The 21,203-nt window shown below is 40.1% G+C and overlaps 1 protein-coding gene across 2 annotated transcripts in view; it reads left to right on the top strand.

Moving 5' to 3' along the window:
* Positions 1-595: 595 nt before the first annotated feature.
* Positions 596-21,203, top strand: part of MED14 (mediator complex subunit 14) — a 34,550-nt gene continuing 13,942 nt past the window's right edge. For both annotated transcript variants that reach the window (XM_072935090.1, XM_030282771.4), the window contains exons 1-17: positions 596-979; positions 2,326-2,352; positions 6,633-6,738; positions 7,331-7,504; positions 7,813-7,942; positions 9,628-9,756; positions 10,163-10,270; positions 11,124-11,256; positions 11,782-11,932; positions 14,307-14,418; positions 15,018-15,143; positions 15,908-15,986; positions 17,555-17,714; positions 18,098-18,292; positions 18,850-18,984; positions 19,422-19,498; positions 21,023-21,183. In XM_072935090.1, the coding sequence (XP_072791191.1) occupies positions 804-979; positions 2,326-2,352; positions 6,633-6,738; positions 7,331-7,504; positions 7,813-7,942; positions 9,628-9,756; positions 10,163-10,270; positions 11,124-11,256; positions 11,782-11,932; positions 14,307-14,418; positions 15,018-15,143; positions 15,908-15,986; positions 17,555-17,714; positions 18,098-18,292; positions 18,850-18,984; positions 19,422-19,498; positions 21,023-21,183 (2,179 nt within the window). In that variant the 5' untranslated portion in view covers positions 596-803. The remainder of the gene's footprint in view (positions 980-2,325; positions 2,353-6,632; positions 6,739-7,330; positions 7,505-7,812; positions 7,943-9,627; positions 9,757-10,162; positions 10,271-11,123; positions 11,257-11,781; positions 11,933-14,306; positions 14,419-15,017; positions 15,144-15,907; positions 15,987-17,554; positions 17,715-18,097; positions 18,293-18,849; positions 18,985-19,421; positions 19,499-21,022; positions 21,184-21,203) is intronic.

Below are 21,203 nucleotides of genomic sequence, written 5' to 3'. Positions count from 1 at the left end.
CCTCCCTGTCCGCGTCCCTCAGTCCCTGCCTCCCTGCCCGTGTCCCTGTGCCCGTGTCCCTCAGTCCCTGCCTCCCTGTCCGTGTCCCTCAGTCCCTGCCTCCCTGCCCGTGTCCCTGTGTCCGTGTCCCTGTGTCCCTGCCTCCCTGCCCGTGTCCCCGTGTCCCTGCCTCCCTGCCCGTGTCCCCGTGTCCATGTCCCCGTGTCCCTGCCTCCCTGCCCGTGTCCCTGTGCCCGTATCCCTGTGTCCCTGCCTCCCTGCCCGTGTCCCTGTGTCCCTGTCCCTCAGTCCCTGCCTCCCTGCCCGTGTCCCTGTGTCCGTGTCCCTGCCTCCCTGCCCGTGTCCCCGTGTCCGTGTCCCTCAGTCCCTGCCTCCCTGCCCGTGTCCCTGTGTCCGTGTCCCTGTGTCCCTGCCCGTGTCCCTGTGCCCCTGCCTCCCTGCCCGTGTCCCTGTGCCCGTGTCCCTGTGTCCCTGCCTCTGTGTCCGCGTCCCTCAGTCCCTGCCTCCCTGTCCGTGTCCCTGTGTCCCTGCCTCCCTGCCCGTGTCCCACCGCCCCCGCCCCGCCCGCGCTTCCCGGAACGGTTCCCCTTCCCCGTTCGCTTCCGGTTCCGTGCCCCGTGATGGCGGCGGCCCCTGCGCCCGGCGGGCTGTGAGCGCTGCGGAGCCGCCCCGCTCCCGCCGCCCCTTCCCCGCTCCGTCCGTGCGGGGCGCGCCGGGCGCGCTGCCGGCACCGCCGGGAGCCGTTCCCGGGCTGCCGAGCGGCTCCTGCCCGGGGCCGAGGCGCCGCCGCCGCCGCCGCCGCCATGGCGCCGGTGCAGCTGGAGAGCGCCCAGCTGGTGCCGGCCGGCCCCGCGTCAGCCCCGGCCCCGCCGGCCCCCGGCGCCGTGACAGCCGCCGCCAGCCCCGGCTACCGCCTCAGCACCCTCATCGAGTTCCTCCTGCACCGCACCTACGCCGAGCTCACCGTGCTGGCCGACCTGTGAGTGCCGCGCATCGCTCCGTGCCCGGCTGGCCGCGCCGCCTCGCAGCATCCCGGGAGGATGGGAGGCCTCGCCAGGGATCTGTCCCGGAGCTCATCCGGGGCTGGAGTGGGGGGAGGTGGACGCGGTTTCCCATTCATAAAATGGTTTGGTTTTGAAGGAACCATAAAGATCACCCAGTTCCAACCCCCTGCCATGGGCAGGGACACCTTCCACTCCACCAGGTTGTTGGGAGCCCCATCCAGCCTGATCCCGAGCCCTGCCAGGGATGGGGCATCCACAGCATCTCTGGGCAGCCTGTGCCAGTCCCTCACCAGCCGAACAGGGAAGAATTTTTTCCTGATATCTAGCCTAAACTTACTCTTTTTCCATTTGAACCCATTCCCTGTTCTCCTGCTCTCATAAATATCCTTGCCCACCCTCCTACCCGGGCAGATGCCTGTGCAGGCAGGTTGGTTTCTGCATCAGGCTGTGTCCAGGGGCACAGCGAAGGCTGCTGAGAGATCTGTCCTAAGCAGAGAAAATGACTCTGAGAACTGAGAGCAGCTGCAGATTGGCTGCTTAAATGCTTAACTTTGCCCCCAAGTGACAGCCAAAAAACCCCAATTTTTGGAGTGCTGGTACTGATATCAAAATATGTGAAATTAGAATGTCTGAAACTGAGATATTTTCAGATGCTGCAACTCCTTGACTTACCTCTGTAGTTTTTAAAATACCATTTGATTATTTTTGGGAAATAAGTTATTTACATTTACTTAATGATTTGCTGTGCTGATGTTGCTGCATTTGAAGTGGCAAAACAAAGGGATGTTTTTGGGCCAAGAAAAACTTTCCTGAAAGCATTTGGGCTCTGAATAAACCTGTTTCCCTCTTACTTTGTTTAACCATAGAGGTTCTTGTGGGGAAGATGTGTTTCAAGAAGTGACATACAGAACAAATGGGAAAAGATAGGTATAGCTCTTGTACATGTCTAGTAAAGGTGCAAGCAGAAGTTTGCCTGATGTGAGTTAAAGAAGGTTCCAACTCTGGAAAGGACAAGGAATTTTAGAGTTTTAGTTCGCTGTGGAAAAAACTCCCAAAATATCAGTCAGGAAGTCGTTCCTGTATGTTTATGGCATGTGTAGAGTAATTGATCTCAGCAGCCTTCGTCAAAGTTTTCAGTTAATTTGACCAGTTCCGCTTTGTCTGGTACAGAGTAGTGACAGGTAATCCATGGTACTATTTTTTGTATACTTTGTAGTTGTGTAGAAGTTTCTGCAACTGAAGGTGTCTAACAAAATTTCTGTCTGGAATGTAACAGAATGATATATAATACATCTCTTTTTTTCCCCCTTCTTTCATATAGATTACCAAGAAAGACTGATATGGAAAGGTGAGTTATGATAAGAGAATCTGTAATAAATGTTAAAATACAGAACTTGTTTAGGATGTTAATATTGCTATACTGTTGTTTAAATAAAAATTTTTCCACCTAAGTTTAGATTTTATGCAAGAAAATAAGCTTTGTCTGTCTTGCTGTGCCTACATAGTTTCAAGATTTTTTTAGCATCAACGACAATATTGGGTTTTGTTGGTGTTTGTGTTTGTAGGTCTTTTGGCTTTTTTTTGTTGCTATTATAGTAGATGAACTCTGTTAAGGGTATTTTTCTCTTCATGAATCTTGAAGCAATGAACTGACAGTAAAGCTGATGTGAAAGGGAACTTTAGAATTTAAGTGGATTTTAGTGTGATAAAGAAATGTTTTGTTCAGAAGAAGCAGTTCAACAATGACAACAAGGTAAAAACCTCTTTTCTGTTTTTCCATGTTACCTGGTCTTTCTTATCATGAACACTGTTTTGTGCTCCTGTTCTATGTGGTTTTGAAGTGTGAAAATTATTAGAGAGCAAATGTGTAAGAGAACAGAACAGATGTGTAAGAGACCAGACCTGCTGAGATGAAACAAATCCATTTACTTTTCTGTTTCTCTTAATAAATATTACGCAATTTGTCAGAATTTGTTCCCGTTATTTGTGTTGACATGTTAATTGACTTAAATTTCTTTAGAGAGATATAGAAGCTATGATATTTCTAAGAATCTTAATAATGAATTCTGTGTATCAGGGTGATCATTAATTGTTATCTCAAACATTCCAAAGCTCTCATAACATGTGGAATTAATCCCATTTTCGTGGAATCATAACCTGGAATGGTTACTTGTACCCCTTTTCATTCTGCATAGTATTTTATTAAGAGAAACAGTGGGTTTTGATTTGGTTTAGTTTGGGTTTTAAATTATCACAGTATTTACTGAAGAAATTACTTCTGTCGTGGGTGCAGAGCTCATGGGTAGGCTTTTTCCATCTAGACATTTAGCACTTCTAGGTCAAGTTGGATTCTACTTTGTTGGGCACATGAGTGTGGGGCAAAAAAAATCCTAATGGATTAGAGAAAAGAAAATGAAGCAGCCGTCAATGTACAAAGAATGTCCTACGAAATTAAATGTTGACATCCTTGTTAGCATTGACTGAGAACTCTTCTTAGTGAAATGGATTTCCAGTTCTTGGAGGAGCTTATCTGTAGGAATATGGCTTAATTATCTGTATTTTCTGTAGCTTTGAGACGCTGATGGATTCTGTAGTTGGGCTTCAAGCTGTTTCTTGGAGCTAGAGCCTGGTTACATGAAACATCTACCCTCTAATAAAGTTCACATAAACTATAACTACTGTACTACAATACCTATTTAAAAGGTGCTGGGGTAAGAAAAACTGAAGGGAAATTATGCATCATAGTATAATATAGTGCTTTTTTTTCAGGGTCATTTATTAGTTATCGATTGTAGGAATAAATAACTTTTACACGAAAGTAGTTGGATTAAAAAAACATTAGTACTGTGGTGGAAAATTAATAGTGCTGAGTTTCAGGGGAAATCCAGGGGCTTTCTTCTTGGTGATGGAGACTTGAGTTTTGCACAGTATTGTTGTCTTTTTCTGGTGACCTACTTCAGTCTTTGGCCACATCACTGTGTTTGTTTGTTTTCCTCACATCTAGCTAGTTTTTCACTGGTTTAGTTTGTAGCTGTTGTACTTTGGTCTTTCACACTTTTGAGAAATGTCTGGTTCCATCTTCCCTACAATACCCCTTTAGATACTTGAAGATGTCAGTAGGATCTTGCTACAGCCTTTTCTTCTTAAGCAGGAGCAAATTCAGCTTTCCCAGCCCATCCTTGTATTCCACGTGTTTCCTGCAAATGTAAATCCATCTTCTGGTCTCCCCTTGATCACAGAGCAGTTCATGCTATAGAAGGCAACTTGTTGATTTTTTTGGTGGTTTGCCCTTGGCAAATTTCTGATGATTGTTTCCAGACTATTTTTATGCTTGGTATGTAGCAGGACATAGCTTAGAGAAAGATTTGTCCTATGAAATTTTTTCTTAACTGAACTTAGGCCAAGTGACCTATAGGTCCCATGATCCTTCTTTGCCTTGCTGAAGAAAGACATGGTGTTTGCCTTTTTGCTGTCATCAAAGCCTTTGATCATTGTTGGTTTTGAAAATGATAGAGAGCAACTTTACCGTGGCATGGATCAGCTCCCTCAGAATCCTTGGATGCAACCCATCTACCCCAATGGACTTTTTTATGTCAAGCTCCTTTAAGTGGTCCTTAACTTGATTTAATTCTACTGTAGCTAATGCTTTACTCCCCAGACTCGGCCATTAGACTGAAGGATCTTAAACCTGAAATCCAAATTTAGCAGTAAAGACCAAGGGTGAAAAATGCACCGAGCAACATGGTTATTAGAAAGATTTTTAATTTTTGTTTCTTGTTCTTCTTTCCTGAAGTTTCATCTGCCTTGCATATTTATTTTTGTGTAACCCAGCATGAGGTCATGTACCTATAATGAAAGGCATTGTAGCAAATCTGTAGGCCTTTATGTTTTATTAGAGAAGTAGATTCCCAGTGCAGTTGTCATTCAGGGATGCTGGAGGTGGTTCTGGAAGCAGGGTTCTGCCAAATCAAAGTAACAAGTCTTCTCTAACTTCATTTAAGTGGTATTAATGGAACAGTTGCCAGAATACTCTGTCTAGATTTGTCAATCATTTTCATTATTAAATCTTTGTGCTTTTTGGGAGCTGTTTTTTTTAAATTTATTTTCAGTCACAGAACATAAATTTGAATTTTTCCTGCTATCATGCTGCTTTCACCATAGATGTTTGATATAACTACTGGATTTTACCAACTTATATGTGGAGTTCGTCTGAGAGATGAGATTGCTGGCTTTCTAAAGTCTCAATGTACTCATCTTCCAAATCTCATAAAGTTTTCCTGAATCTTTCAAAATTCTCAACATCTTGTTTTCATAGTGTGGTTTCTGTTAGAGCAGTGTGTACGTATAGCAGCTTGTCCACCACTTGAAATCTTAATATCAGGCTGAATGCCATTCCAAAACATGTGCTCTAGAACACAGAGACGTTACTGGCTTAATGCCCAAGTTCTTGGATGAGGTTCACAGTATGTAATGGAAGAAACAGGACCAGATGGTATTAGTTGTGCTTCTGGCCTTACATGTTCGTCTGCTACAAGCAGATAATGCTTGCCCAAAAGAGTTAACCTCATTACAACCAGCCCTCTCAGCAGAATCAGGCTCTTTTTGTGTTATGAGTTTGTGTTTTACAAATTGGGATCAGAAGGAGATGCAGCTTCTGTTTGGTAGAGGCCAATATCTTATGCACTAATTAATGTTCTTTTTGTCCAAACGCTTCTGTTACTTCAGAAAACCATATCAGGAAAACAGCTTACATTTGGGGTTTTTTCCAAACTAAGTAGAAAACCATGGTGAAATTAGTAAATCGAACACATAGAAAGGGAGGAAAACCTCTATAAACTGTTGATGCAGTGATATTTCAGAGTGTATGGTATTACAGATCTACACAGTAGATCTGTGTCTCATCTGATGCATCTTCAATGTAGATCTGTAATAAAGCATAAAAATCTGCCTGTGCCCCTATTGCATTCTCTTTTACAAAACATAGCTCTGGAGACATGCAGGCATGCACTCCTTCATTTTGACTGTCTTGTACAAAGATGATGGGAGGAGTCAGTAAGTTCTTTGCAAGGCAGGAATGGAAATCAGAGTTAAAGGATGGGGTTTTTGTGGTCTTCCCCCCACCACCCTATTTCCATATTGTAGCATAGTGTGTAAAGATATTGTAAAAATGCTAGAATTATATTTTGTTTAGTGTATTGTTTATTTATTTGTTTATCTATTTGTAGCAAATTTAAGTATATTGTTACTGTCAGGTCCTGTAATCCTTGGGTATGTTACTTACTTTAAACTTAATCTTAAGCCTCAGGGAAATCCTATAAAAGGTGTAAAGATAATTTAGTTGAGCTCACTGTGGAATCATTTCTCTTACAGTCAGTCATTAATTCCTATGAATATGCTTTTTGTTTCCCCAGTCATGGTTTGTTAGAATCCATGTATGTTGTTAGGTATTGAAACAGGGACTTTTTCCCCTATGCTCTTAATCAAACAAGCCACATATTATTGGTGCCTGCATTAACACAATTAGAAGTTACCATTACAGCTCTTTTTTTTTTAAACTGGTACACAGTTAAGTTCCATCTTTATTATATATCTGAACACTGGCTTAATGTGCCATTTATTTTTTTCCAGAAAAATAGAGATAGTGCAGTTTGCAAGTCGCACTCGTCAGCTGTTTGTTCGTTTGTTAGCCTTGGTCAAGTGGGCTAATAATGCTGGGAAGGTGGAAAAGTGTGCGGTAAGTCAGACACAGTCTGGCATGAAACAGGCTCTGAGGGATATGGGATATTGCTGCACCCTGACTTCTTACTACAGAAATTTAAAAAAAAATTCCTGTTTAGAAATTGCATAATCTTGTTTTTTAACAGTTCATGTTCCCAAAAACTCATTAGTGGCATAAAGTGAAAGGCTTGTCTGCACATAATGTCAGGAGCGATTTGGGTTAAGATAACAGGACAGGGAAGATTGTGATCTGAGTGTGTTAGTTCTTATTATCGCTTTCATCCTGATCTTGGATAAATAAAAATAAAGTCCAGAATGCTGCAGAAAAACAAGCCCCTGCTGATTACAAACAAGTATGGTTGCATTCCAGTAGCAATCAGCAGATAAAGAGCTGTGAGCTGTACAGATCCCCCACAGCCGCAGGAAAGGCATGTAGATTTTAAGTGTCCTTGCATGTGAATGTAAGCAGTGGCCAGAATATTCATTCCTTCTTTGTTTTGTAAATGCAGTTGCTTGAATTGGAAGTGACAGATGAATATAAAGGGCTATTGATTTGTGCATTTTTTTTATTTGCCTTTTTTTTTTTTTTAACTCCTTGTCCTCTACAGATGATATCAAGTTTCTTAGATCAGCAAGCCATCCTGTTTGTGGACACTGCTGATCGTCTGGCATCGCTGGCTCGAGATGCTTTGGTTCATGCTCGGCTGCCCAGCTTTGCCATCCCATATGCAATTGATGTTCTGACAACTGGATCCTACCCTCGGCTGCCCACCTGCATTAGGGTAAGTAACTGCCATCTCTGGGGGTGTGGGAATCCCCTGTACAGCATCAAATGCACAGTAATCAAACTAATTGTCTGTGTGCAGATGGAGCTGTAGCTCAATACAGGCCTAGTGCCAAGTCTGCAGTGTCAGTTTCTCATGCAGAACACTTCCTGTTTGAACAAGTTATGCTTTCCTAGTAAAGCATTCCCTCCATTTATTTAGTTCCACCAAATTTAAGACTTCTGGCCTGGCTGGTTTTCACAGTTGCTGCTATGAATGTTATAAGTGTTTGAGATAGGTAGACTTGCTTGTGTTTGTTGTAACAGGATAAAATAATCCCTCCTGACCCAATAACAAAGAGTGAGAAACAAACCACACTTCATCAGCTAAACCAGATCCTTCGCCATCGACTTGTGACTACAGATCTCCCTCCACAGCTGGCAAATCTTACAGTAGGTAAGAACTGGAATTATTTTTTTGAAGGCTACATTATTGCAGGCTGATATAAAACTGCTTTTTTAATGCTAAAGCAAAGTTAAATGATAGCTTGATTGAGACCATTAAGGATGCTTCATCTATTAAGACTGGATCCTGTCTCTTTATGACATCAAAATAGATGTTTTTTCCCCTGTTTGAAAAATGAGAGCACTGATAAAATTGCTGAAATATTATTTATTTTCAAGAAGAAATCCTGTGCAGGTAATGCTAAACTCTTTTAGATATTGTCTTGTTCTTTCAGCAAATGTTTTGTGAAACAGTCTTTGGGCTACTTCATCTTAATTTAATTTTAAAATTAGTTGAACTGTTATGTCTTTCTGCAGAAACTCTTTGAACTTGAGTTTAAACAAGTCACTCAATGTTACTTTTTTAAGCTATTTTGTTGTTCATGTTCAGGCACAGAATTTGTTCATATTTATGCATGCCTTTTTTTTCAGTGGCTTACCACAGTGCAGATCTCTTAAACTGTTTTGAGATCTGTTTTTATTTAGCCCAAATGTTAAGATAACCTTCTGTACACGAAGAATGGTTGTAAACTGGACTAGGTTATTGCAGATTCACAGAGAATAGGGTGGGAATGGGCCTAGTCCATGCTTTTAACAAAGACAAGGTTAGCCATTAGTAAACCATTCCTGACAAACCTAGGTCAAAGATGTTCCTGAAGAATCTTAGTGCTAGTTTTCTGTAGTCCCTGTGTGAGTGCTTGCAGTATCAGTTTTAGAGGTATTTTTGTCTTAACAGAAGTATATATGAGTAATTTGTCTGAGCTCTTAAGTTTTCAGTTAGCTAAACATTTCAATGACTATTATTTTCTGGTTTGGAGTTTGGTTTGTTTTAAGAGCATGTCTGGGGTGCTCTTGAAAATGAAATTTCCTGGGTTAAATGGTTACTTTTTTGCAGGAACATTGCTAAATGTCTTTAATTGTAAAGTTATATAATGTAATTTGTTAAATTATTGAGAAGGTTGACCTGCATGTCAGAATAAGGACTTGTACTTACTTGTTTGCTCTGCCTCTCATTCTTTTATGCCCTTGATTGCATAGTTTTAAAGTCCTTATGAAACAGATAGCAGTTTTCACAGGTGTGAGGATATACATGTCAATTAGATAAATAATGTGCATAAACTTTGCTTGTTGTGTATATATAAATTATTGTGTATATATAAATTATTTTCCTCACATGAAAATGGATTTAAAATATTCTAATTTTAAATAAATGCTTTGCAGTGAGATGTGTTTTCAGGGCTGGATTTCAGCCTGGGCTGAGATCCATGTTCTGAATGTCATTTGAGTATTGCTGAAAGCATTCATTGTTGATAGTAGCAAAGAATAGGAATATTTCAGCCGGATGTTTTGTTGGTTAGGCTGGTAGTCAGCTCAGTGTTACTCTGTATTACAGAGCACAAGTGTTAACAAGTTATTAGATTTAACAAGTTAGCTTCAGGACAGTTTGTACATCTTTCAGTGCTGCTTATTGACATTGGGTCTGTTGCAGACTATAAAATGTTCACAGTTGCACGGAAACATGAGCAACAGAGCCAAAATGATCAGGAAGTAATCCAGTATGGGAGCCAGGAGCTATCACACTTACTTTTCAGGCATCTTAGGAGGCTGAGTGAAATAAAACATTCATGTCTTCCTTAGCTAATGGCCGTGTGAAGTTCCGAGTTGAGGGTGAGTTTGAGGCCACCTTGACAGTGATGGGTGATGACCCTGACATCCCCTGGCGCCTTCTCAAGCTGGAAATTTTGGTTGAAGACAAGGAAACTGGTGGTAAAGAAAAACTCAAACCTTTATACTTTGTTTTTAACATGATATTCCTGTCTGACACTGTATAAGTCTTGTTTATGCTGATATTCCTGTCTGACACTGTATAAGTCTTGTTTATGCTGGGTTTTCTGCATATCACCACTTAAGAGAGTGAAGTTATATGTACTTGTCCTGTTTTGACCTTGCTTTGTAGGCTTTTAATACCTTAACAAAGCTATACAGTGACAGTGTAGTAAAATGATTGACATTTCCAGAGTAAGCCAGAATTTTGTTGTTTTGTTATAATATCTGGTATGGAAATTACCCGGTACAGTTGAATCTCTTTTATTTTTAATTATCAATTTAGTGAATTATTCTAAATACCTACTTTCCTGATGGCTAATGTGGCTTATTTTTCATTTTGCTAAAGATGGTCGAGCCTTGGTTCACAGCATGCAGATCAACTTCATCCATCAGTTGGTCCAGTCCCGGCTGTTTGCTGATGAAAAGCCCCTTCAGGACATGTACAACTGCTTACGTATCCTTCTGAACGGGGCTTCTGAGTTAGGTGTCTGCTGTAGCCTTGCTCTTAGTAGCTGCAAGTCAGGAAAGATGGATTCCCTGCTAAGCTTGGGGAAAATGTCTGAACATGTAGTTATGGTGGCCTTGAAGTAAATGATGGCCTTGGAAGCAGTAATTCTCAGGTGCATGTCAAATAAAATTCTACACACTAAATCAGCAAAGGTGAAGGTGAGATTGTCAAGGCAGCAGGTTGTGTGGTATGTCAGTGCAGCAGCAGCTCATTTTGGAGGTGAAATACAGAGCTGACTTGGAAGTTCTGGGAGCTGCAAGTTCTTGCTACCAAGAGCAAGTAAAGTGCAGTTGATGAGAATGTGTTAACTCTATTGTATCTGTGTCAATAATGAGAGGAGATACAGGATGTGCAGTGATTTTCCACTTGGAAAGGGCAGATTGCTTGACAGTGTGAAATGGATTTCAGTGGAAGTCTTTCTGCAAAAAGAGTCATGTTTTTGAGGGTGACCATGGGAGATGGAGTTAGAGGTAGCTATAGGGTGAGTGGAATTTCTTTGTTAGTAATCATCTTTTCAGGAAAAGATTATGACAACCAGAAATATGTAAAACTGGGCTGTGACTCTCTTGTCTATCAACCTGTCCTAGCCTAGAGTTTAGAAAACCACAAAAACAAACCCCTTTGAGAAATATTGGGTGCTGTTTATATGTCTTTATCTCTGGATTAGTACATTAGTGTGTTTTCAGACAGCATCTTGTATGACTTAGATAACAAAAGGGTTGATACAGTATACAGGAACAGGTTTGTGTAGTACACAGACTTCCTGGACATCTTGTATTTCCTTAGCTCCATGCATTAGACTCCTTCTGCCTGGCTCTTCAGCTGGAAGTCTTGCATTCACAAACACTAATGCTGATCCGAGAGCGCTGGGGTGACCTTGTGCAAGTGGAGCGGTACCATGCAGGGAAATGTCTGTCACTCTCTGTTTGGAAGTAAGTTCATTTCAAAAGGACTGTTAACAAACAATACATTAAATAACAGGAGGGATTGTATTTACCAAGCTTGAGCCATAATTTTCAGAATTCTGCTTTCTTTTTGATGCAAGACTCCTAAATTCTTGTAATTAAGTCCTTGTGTTATGTGATTTGCACATTAATGTACAGAAGAGCAGTGGATACAGTTATAAATGAGTTTGTATTTACACAGATAGCTAAAAATTTATTAGATCTCTGTCAGACTTCTACTGTATTTATTGCTTCTACTGTATTTATACAAATTTAAAAAGCAATCCAAGTACACTTCTGATTGTGTCAAATTTGCAGTCATCTAGAATTCTTCATGTAGTTGTAGTTTACCAACAGTTCTGCTTTAAAATGTCATCTAAAACAAATGCCTTTTTCAGTTCAGCTGACATAATGCTGTTTTTAACCAGAGCACACAGAATCAAGGTTTAGCTACTGAAAAACATATTTTCTGTTCTTCCAGTTGCATGGTTTAATTATTCTATTTATTTTAAGTCAACAGGTACTTGGCAGGAAAACAGGGACTGCATCTGTCCATAAGGTCACTATAAAAATTGATGAAACTGATGTCTCAAAACCCTTACAAATATCTCATGAGCCTCCACTGCCAGCCTGTGATTCCAAACTGATGGAAAGAGCCATGAAGGTAAAGGTTGCTTTGCAGGAGGCATCTAATTTTGTGAATCGAAAACTCAAGTGCTTTACACTTGAGTTTGTTTGTTCGACTTTGACTCTAAGGGTCTGTTTCTAAGATTTCTTGTGAGCAGTTGCTGTAGGTTGTGTAATGTTTATGTGAGGACCTCAAATTGTTGTTACAAATTATTGGCCTTGACTTAATCTTAAAAATTGCACCTCCTTCACAGTGCATTATACCCCTTGTGAGATATGGTGAGGCTGGGGGGAAACAACAGCAACATATCAGTTATTATTAGGGTTTGGTTTGAAATGTTTTATAGAGACACAGTTCTTCCCTTTCCTGTCTTGGAGCTCATCTGAAAATCAGCTTCCCCCTATCACTGGAGTTGGCTACCTAGCAGTGTTATGCACTTTAGAAAATCTTACATTATGATTTGGAAATCTTGTGCTGAAGAGCTCATGTGGTTTGTTTGTTACAAGTGTTAGGTGAAACTTAGTTTTACATTATCACTAACCAGATTATATCATATGGTTTATCTGAACTTTCAAATTCCTGTATTTTAAAGTTGGGATTGTTGCAATGATCCAAAATGAGTAACTGCAGTCAACTTCCTACTTGGATCATGCTTCACTGGGGATAATTCTAGATCTTGGTTAAAGATAGTTAAGAAAAATTCTGCATATTATAATAAATCCTCTGTAAGTCCCTCAGCAAACGTGGCTGTGATATATCAGGATGTCTATTTGTCATTATTTCTTTCAGTGTTTGGGTTTAGGAGAGTTAGTAAACTGGAGTGAATGGTGTAGTATTCACACTTTCAGTACAGTTTTTCCACAGGGAAAAGCTCCCCAGCTCAGATCTTTCACCTGTCTCACAGAACTTCCTACTGATGGTATCCTCCACCTCCTGTACATACTTTGTATTTCAGCCTCTTGGCCCATCATATATATAGTAAATGTAGTATAGTAAATGTATTCTACCTTTACTTACGTAGCTACTAAATATAGAGTTGATTTAGTGAAGGTGCTGTATTTATGTGTAAATCTAAGAACATGCTCTTTATCTTCAGCATCTGCTGAAGATCCACAGCTGACACAGTCTAAGCTCACTGAATCAAGTCTGCAGCCTGTAGATTAAGATATGAGGCCACTGTAAATTTGAGATGTATCACAGTTAATGCTGTCTCCCTTTATGAGTACTTGCTCTGAGCTTAAAAAAATTATCAGCTGTGGTAAATACAGTGCTGTTGTAGTGTTTGAATAATGATTTCAGCTGTAATGACGTAGATGGCACACTGGGATTCTGTTTGTTTAAGATACTGTATAAAACAGTGGCACAAACAAACATGTTTGTCTGAGCAGGTTGCTCTGCATTAACCTACAGAAAATTGGATGGAGCTATAGAACATACAGTCACTTCTCAGTGTGGAAGATTTAACCCATTGCAGCTGCTGAGGTGAAATGCTGTAGTGCATAAAGACATAATTTTTAAGGCCTTATCTTGGAAAGCTTCTCTTTAGGGGAAGGTCATTCTGGTATGCAAAAGCTTGCACTGAATATAGTATAATTCTGTGGTGCATGAACCCCTTCTGCATTTATCTCCTACACTAGAATAAAATTTGAGTTTAATTCAGCTTGAATAGCTTTCAAAGCAATGTGAGGTTACCTAGAAAAAAGGTTTTGCTGTAATCTGGAGCTTTGCTTATGCAAAATATGTAAATAATGTGACTGGAATGTGAATGAATGTGAATGTAAATGCTTTAATTTAGATTGTACAAGTAAGTTACAGTGAAAATAAGTGGTGGCATGAGCTTCAGCACTGGTAGAGCAACAGAATGTAGATGCAAGCCCCTAGATACTTCTGTGTTCAGTAGGGTTGGCCGTACTCAGTGTCTGTCCCTGCATTGTTGCCCTGTTAGCAGGACTTGTTGGATTTCATGTTACAGCTGCATGTGTGTTGTAGGGGCAATCATATCCTAGTGAAGTGTTGCTTTGGGGTGTTATGTGTTTAGGGTCTTTTAGCTTAAACTAGTTACCAATGGCCGTGGAAAAAAAGCTAAGCTGAAAATGGACCAGTCTTGATCCAGAACAAGTAGGTCTGCAAGGGAGTGGCAGCAGCATAATTTGTGAAATGTCTTTTACACCTTCTTCTAATCTTAGCTCAAAACTCCTCCCACTGCCTGCTGCACAGATAGAATCTCATGGGAGCTTGTTGTATTTTATAGTGCTCCAAATACTCAAGTTAATAGTCAATGTGGCCACCACAATGCTAAGCAAATTATTTCTGAAGTGATTGTTTCATTAAGTACCTTTGTTCCAGTGTGCTAATGCAGAAACTCTGCACATCAAATATGAGCTTACTCAAGTATCTTTCTTTTTTACAGATTGACCACCTATCAATAGAAAAACTCCTAATAGACAGTGTCCATGCAAGATCTCATCAAAAACTCCAGGAGCTGAAAGCCATTCTTAAGAGCTACAATGTTAATGACAATTGTACGTGTTTTCTAATTAAGTTTTTCTGGTTCATTTCCAGTTGTGTCTAGGGATGGTTTCCTTTTCTCTTTATGTTTATTGTTTTCATTAATTTAAATTTTAAAAACTAAAGTGAAATATGTTCAAAATTAACAAAACTTAGCTTTGAATTATTCTGCATTGATAATTGTAAAATACCCATACATCTAAATGCAGTGTAATAAATGAAGCTGGTAGAACATTGTAGTCTGGCTTGAAGGATTAAAATTTACCTACTGTAAAAGTTGCTTGTGTTCAGAATTGAAAGCAAAGCTTTCACTTAAACAGCTGTTGAAACTTTTGGGATTTAGATTGATAATTATGAAGCAGTGAGTTAAAAGATTAGTAATTTGAGGATTAGTAATCTTCAAATTTGGTCTGCCTTTTTTCATTGGTTTGTCACAGAGAAATTCTTATATTCAGATTCCTCTCTATGTCAACACTATAATAATGTTCAAGTAAAGTTTGTTTCTCTAAAAATATACAGGTTTTTTGATTATAATTGGCTGAGTTTTAATGTAAGCTTGAATAATAATAAGCTTGAATTTTGAGTGAAATTATTTATGCCATTTTTTGTTTAGCATTCATTGAGACAGCTCTCCCAACTCTTGTAATTCCAATTTTGGAACCATGTGGTCGATCAGAGTGCCTGCATGTATTTGTTGATCTCCACTCTGGAATGTTCCAGCTGATGCTGTATGGTGTTGGTAAGTAGGCACAAAACCAGGAAGTGTGTCATATCTTGCAGGAATTCTATGCTGTGAAGTAATTTTGTGGGAACAGTTCTGTCAGATCTGCAAAATTTTGTGGGCAAATGAACCCCACACTTTGGTCAAAATCTGGGTATTGGAGTTGAGGAATAGAAAAGAGGATCTTAGTGTTTAAGTGTCACAGTTCAGTTAACATTACTTTAAGAGGACAACAGAGTAATTATTGTTGGGAGTCAATGCAGTTCATATTCTTTATAACTCATGAGTCCTGGCTTGGCTGTTAATGGATGGAATCATTTCACATGGACCTGAGTGAGAATTGTATGATGTGACCTTCTGTTCAAGTCTTAGCTTCAGGTTTCACATTGCTTGAGAAATGAAAGGAAGTTATTTTAGTTTATTTAGTTAATAACAAGCATTACGGATCATCTTTTGGTACAAGGGACAGCAATTACAAGTTGCACCAGAAGTTTCATCTCAATATGAGAAAGCAATTCTTTACAGAGAAATCAAACAATCCTTCTAACAACCCCCTGAGAGTTTTGGTGGAGTCTTTTGGGAGATGTTCAAGATGCAGTTAGACCATCTCATCTCTGTTCTCTTTCCCACAAAAGGCTGGACCAGAAGATCCCCTTTGAAGCCCGAAACCTGGGCTGTTATATGATTATGAGATAATCTAGATGAGACACTTTCAGTGTAAGTTTGAAGTTTTGTTTGAAGGACTGGTGCTAAGACCATTCTCCCACCTGATGTTCTTGCAGATCAGCTGACACTCGATGACATAGAGAAGTCTGTTAATGATGATATGAAGCGAATCATTCCTTGGCTTCAGCAGCTCAAGTGAGTGACTTGTACAATTCATTTAGTTTGCATTTGTGTTCCGGATGAGGACACTTGCATGGCTTTGTGTTTTACCACAGTAGGGGTTATAGGGGTTTCTCACTGTTACAAGCAACCTTGAGTATTTGCCATAAGCAGTGAAGGAAAGTCTGGTTTTGTTTGGAATTGATTCCATAGTCCTGCTTTAATTTTCCCCCTTATATGTAGCCTTATGCATTGCTGTATGCCCACTTTTCTTGAAGTCTGTTCACTTCTAAGTAGCACACCACTTGCTTCCTGAGAATCTCTTTTTTCTGTTCATTTTTATCTTCTATGTCCTTTATTCCACTCTGTTTCTACAGCTGAACTCTGCTTGTTTCTCAACACGAATGATCTCACTTCTCACAATACAGAAGAAAAACCAGGAAGTGGCCTAGGATGATTTAAATAATATCTGTTTATCTTCTAGCACTTCAGCCCTTGCTGGTTTAAGTCTCTAATCTTCATTCCATAAAGCTCTGAGATTTAAGCACAAGATACATTTGGCTCTCATAAGAGGTTGTAGCAAATAATACAAAAACAGTTTGCATCTGCATGAGAACTGAGTTCCACCTGCTCTGTCCTTTTGGAAATTCCCAGTGCTCTGAGTTAATTGCAGGGTGAAATCTCTATTTGAGGAATTCTGCTTCTAAAAGAAGCTTGATGATGCATGAAGCACTGGCACCCTGGAGAAACTAATCAACCTCCCTTTGTTATAAATAATGTACTTGAGATAATGGCTTGGGTAGTGCTGCAGTTTCTGAGGAAGCTCAGCAGTCCACAGAATGTCTTTTAGGACAGCTGTATGTGACATGTATCTGTGACAATAAATGTGGTGTGTTGTGATGGAGAGGTGCTGAGCAGCCGCACTTCCCACTGCTGTTGTCAGTGGAATTTTGTCTGAATACCCAAGCCATGCATTTCAGAGCCCCTTTCAAGCCTAACTTACCTCACTGGCCTTGCCACTATAGGCAAAATCTGTTGGAGTGGGACAAAGTTTAATTCCAAACACGAGTATAAATTTGGTGTATTGCATGTAGCTCTTCATCTCCAATCTTACTCAGATGAATGAGTTTGTTTATAACATAGCTTAGAGTGACATCCAGCTTCAGTGACTTTTTTTTTTTTACTGTATTGCTTAGCAGCATATGGGAGCAAAGATTTTTCTTTCTATACCAAAACGTAATTGAAGATTCCAGACTGTCAAATAACTGCAATCTACATTTTTAAAATGCTTTCCTTCTGTGTTTTATAATGTTTGTAATTTCATATTGTAGTATATAAAAATTTATTCAGCAAATAATTTCAGGGCTTTTCATCTTGAACTAACAGCTGTCTGTTAAGCTGAAGACAAGATGTAAAGATAGTGATAAGAAAATAAAAAGTAATGAAATTTTCTATGTGGTTTTTCTTTATTTAACTTGTGCTGCAGTGATAGATATTGGCTTAGAATATGACTGACTCTTAATTTGACACTAATGCTCTACACTGCAGTGTATTAGAATCATAAAACCAGTTTCATGGTACTAATACCTTTATTTCCATGCAAGGTTCTGGCTTGGACAGCAGCGCTGCAAACAGTCTATAAAACATCTGCCTACAGTGAGCAGTGAAACTCTTCAACTAGCTAATTATGCCAGCCACCCAGTGGGAAACCTTTCCAAACACAAACTGTTCATCAAACTCACCCGCCTTCCCCAGTACTACATTGTAAGTAACTGAAAAATGCTTCTGTCTTTTGCTCCCTGTCATGGATATCCCAGGCACTTTGTTGTACTGTTGACTCTTAATATTAGCAACCAAGTGATTGATGTAATGCTTAATTCTCTCCTCCCTCCCTTCTCCTATGGGTTTGTTAATCACTCAGACTTGTACAGAAGAAGGCACATACAGATTTATTACTCAGCAACCTTCCCATTCTGTGTGTTTCCTGAAAGGTTCGGTATTTCTTCTCTTTTTGGAAGCCTTTCCTAGCCACAGTATTAATACATTGAAAAAAACTAATGTCTGTTCTTTGAAAAGGACAGGATAGGAACTGAATTAGACTTACTCTTAGCTTGAGAATCTTCTTGATTTGTTTTATCTAAATATAGGTTGTAGAAATGTTTGATGTTCCTGGCAACCCCACAGAACTAGAGTACAAGTACCATTTTCTGTCTGTGAGCTATGCTGAAGGAGATGACAGCCCTGCCGCTGCCCTTTTACTACAGCAGTTCAAACCAAACATTGAAGAGTTGGTACTGGACACAAAAAGTGGCAAACAAATGAAAAGTGGTGTCAAGCGCAAGGTACGTGTTCCAAAAGCCATTGGGTGGTTACAGTGCATGAAAGCTCATCACGGGCTCTGAGCATCAATTCCAGCTTTAGTAGCCACGTTTCCAGTTTTGTATGGCTGAAATCTTACTTAAAAGTGGTTCTTTGGACTGCTTCCTTAGGGAGATGCTGGGAAACTGTTTTGTAACAGTTGTCCTTCAGTTCATGCCAGGCCGTCTCTGCTGCTCTCAGAGCCAAGGCAGAGCTCTGTGCAGAGGAGTGTGTATATACTATACATGCAGAATGCTGCTATCTGTGTGATACGCTTTGGGCCATGTGTAGATTCAGAAGGACTTGCAGAGGCTGATAAGAGTTACTTCTTGGGGCCAGGCTGACATGGCTTAGTAATCTACAAGTACTGTTTTAAGGACAGGCTTTAACTGAATTGTTTCAGTCCTGAAGTGGATCCTCCCAGGAGTTTGTGCTCAGGGTGTGATTCATTTAACACTTAGATGAATTAGGTTATTCCCTGACATTTCTTTAAAGTGTTTACTCCAAATATGCAAGTCATTTGTCTTTATTTTAATTCTAGTTATCTGGAGATCCATGTTCCATAGAACACAAGAAACCAAAACGGTCGGGAGAAATGTGTGCCTTCAATAAAGTGCTAGCTCATATTGTAGCCATGTGTGATACAAATATGCCCTTTATAGGGCTTCGGATAGAGGTAGGTATTAAAAAAATATTTTTCTTTCCTTCTTCCCCTCCCCTGCTCTTGATTCTGGTGTCTAGATGTGACTATTTGGCAAATTTGTGGTCATGTGCTCACTCTGGAGTTCCCCTGCCAGCTAAGCCTGGGTGACTCAGTCTTCTGCTCTGTGTTGCTCTAGTCTAACTTGTTAGAGCTGCTTCTCTTAGTACAAAGCACTGCAAAAAGCTTGAAAAGTTGAGGGAAAAGGGAAAATGAGGATGAAAGATATACTTGTGGGAAGGGTTGAGAAACAACTTTATACCAGATTGGCACAGACTGTTTTTTGGCTCACCAGTGCTTGAGGATGTGAAACATCTGTCACCCTCAGGGGGAAATAAAAAAATCCTTGAAAATGTTACAGGTTTTTTGCTTGACTTTTTGCTTGGAATAACATTTTTCTTGTTCACTCCTAGTTATCCAATATGGACATTCCTCACCAGGGAGTACAAGTAGAAGGAGATGGCTTCAGCCATGCAATACGTTTATTAAAGTAAGAGGATATTCTGTATGTTTTGTTTTATTACTGTACATACACTTGAGAGAAAAAAAAGGTTTGTTTGGAGAGTAACAATAAGAATATCAGGACAGCAACAAGATTTTTGTTTTGGGTTTTTTTTCCCTTTTTTTTGGAGGGGTGTTATTACTGTGTGTCTTGTACTTGCATGTGAAGCAGTGCTAGAGGAAGGGGAAAAATAGAGTAGACTAAGAGCCATCTACAGTTTTTTTCCTTCATTAGCCTAAACTGAGGGGCTCTGAAAACAGTTTGACAGTCCTCAATCCTTAAATCCAGGCAGTGCTAAGGAAGAAGTGGTGATGATTCATGAAAATGCAATTTTAGATCAGATCAGAGGCCTACATACTCCATATGTTGTTTGTCAATTAATGTGAAACTGCAGAGGAAAATCACAGGATTTCCAGAAAAGACAATTGCATGGTAAAGAGGTTGTAGAGGAAATACCTGTGAATCATACAGTAATTTAATAGCTTATTTAGGCCCAAGTGCAGGACTTTGCATTTGTTTTCATGGAACTTCATAAGGTTCCTGTTAACTTGTTCCTGCAGCCATCTGTGATCTCTCTGAAGGGCAGCCCTAACCTTCAGCATGTTAAGTGCTCCCTTCAGTTTGTCATCATCTGCAAATTTACTATTCTTCTGCATCACATAGGCTACTGAAATAGTTATATTGAAATTCTTAATAGCAGGCCAATAGTACCTGCCTCTGTGTTAACCCTGAGGAATGCCAGCCACAACCAGCCACTAACTGGACCTGCAACAAATAAAGTTTAAAGCAAAAAACCACAAACCCCAAAGACACCTCCTAGAGTAACTCCTTTGTAACTCCTTTAAAGCCTTTGTAACTCTTGTTTTGCTGCAGAAATGCACTGGTGTCAAATGCATCAGGCCCTACCTTTTTAACTTCGCAAATGACCAGAGAACTTGTGAACTGAAGTTAAGGGTGGAACATGGGATTTCTGTCTAGATCCTCAAGGAATTTGAAAAAGAGTTTGGCTTGTTTTTACTTAAGCTTTATTTAGTCTGTCCCCTGTGCTCAATTCACACATTGGGATACGAATAAATTAGTGAGTACTAAGGGAACTGCCAGGTTGTTCATTGCATGTAGAGCAAGCTTGTTCTAGAAGGTAAATGAATTCAGATTACTGGAGAACTTAGTTATTTTCATGTTTTTTGGGTTATTTCTCTATATAAGAGCTTTATATTGGTGAGCTCTTAGTTCACCAGGAGATAAGGACAATTCAGCACAACCTTTAACAGTCTCTAATTTGCAGGTGTTGAATCCATATAAAAAGTGGTCTTAGCTCAGAGTGCTTTTGTGACACACTTACTACAGTCCTTGAAGAGGAATGGGTTATCTTGCTGTGCAGTCCAGCTGCCTCTACTGTTGATTTGTTCATCCTTTCATGTCCAGACTTGGGAGTCCTTCAGGAAATACTAGAAGGTAGTGTACTTGTGGAGCTGTACTGTGTCTAATGGAGATTGTTTTTGTCATGTACAGAATTCCTCCCTGTAAAGGTGTAAACGAGGAAACGCAGAAGGCTTTGGACCGATCTCTTCTTGATTGCACTTTCCGACTACAAGGTAGAAATAATCGCACGTGGGTGGCTGAGCTGGTGTTTGCAAACTGCCCACTGAACAGCACTTCATCCAGGGAACAAGGCAAGTTTCATTGAGGAACA

This window comes from Taeniopygia guttata, chromosome 1 (assembly GCF_048771995.1).
Source record: "Taeniopygia guttata chromosome 1, bTaeGut7.mat, whole genome shotgun sequence".
Classification (NCBI taxonomy): domain Eukaryota; kingdom Metazoa; phylum Chordata; class Aves; order Passeriformes; family Estrildidae; genus Taeniopygia; species Taeniopygia guttata.
The sequence above is the reverse complement of the archived record's forward strand: the minus strand, read 5'-3'. Positions and strand labels throughout refer to the sequence as shown.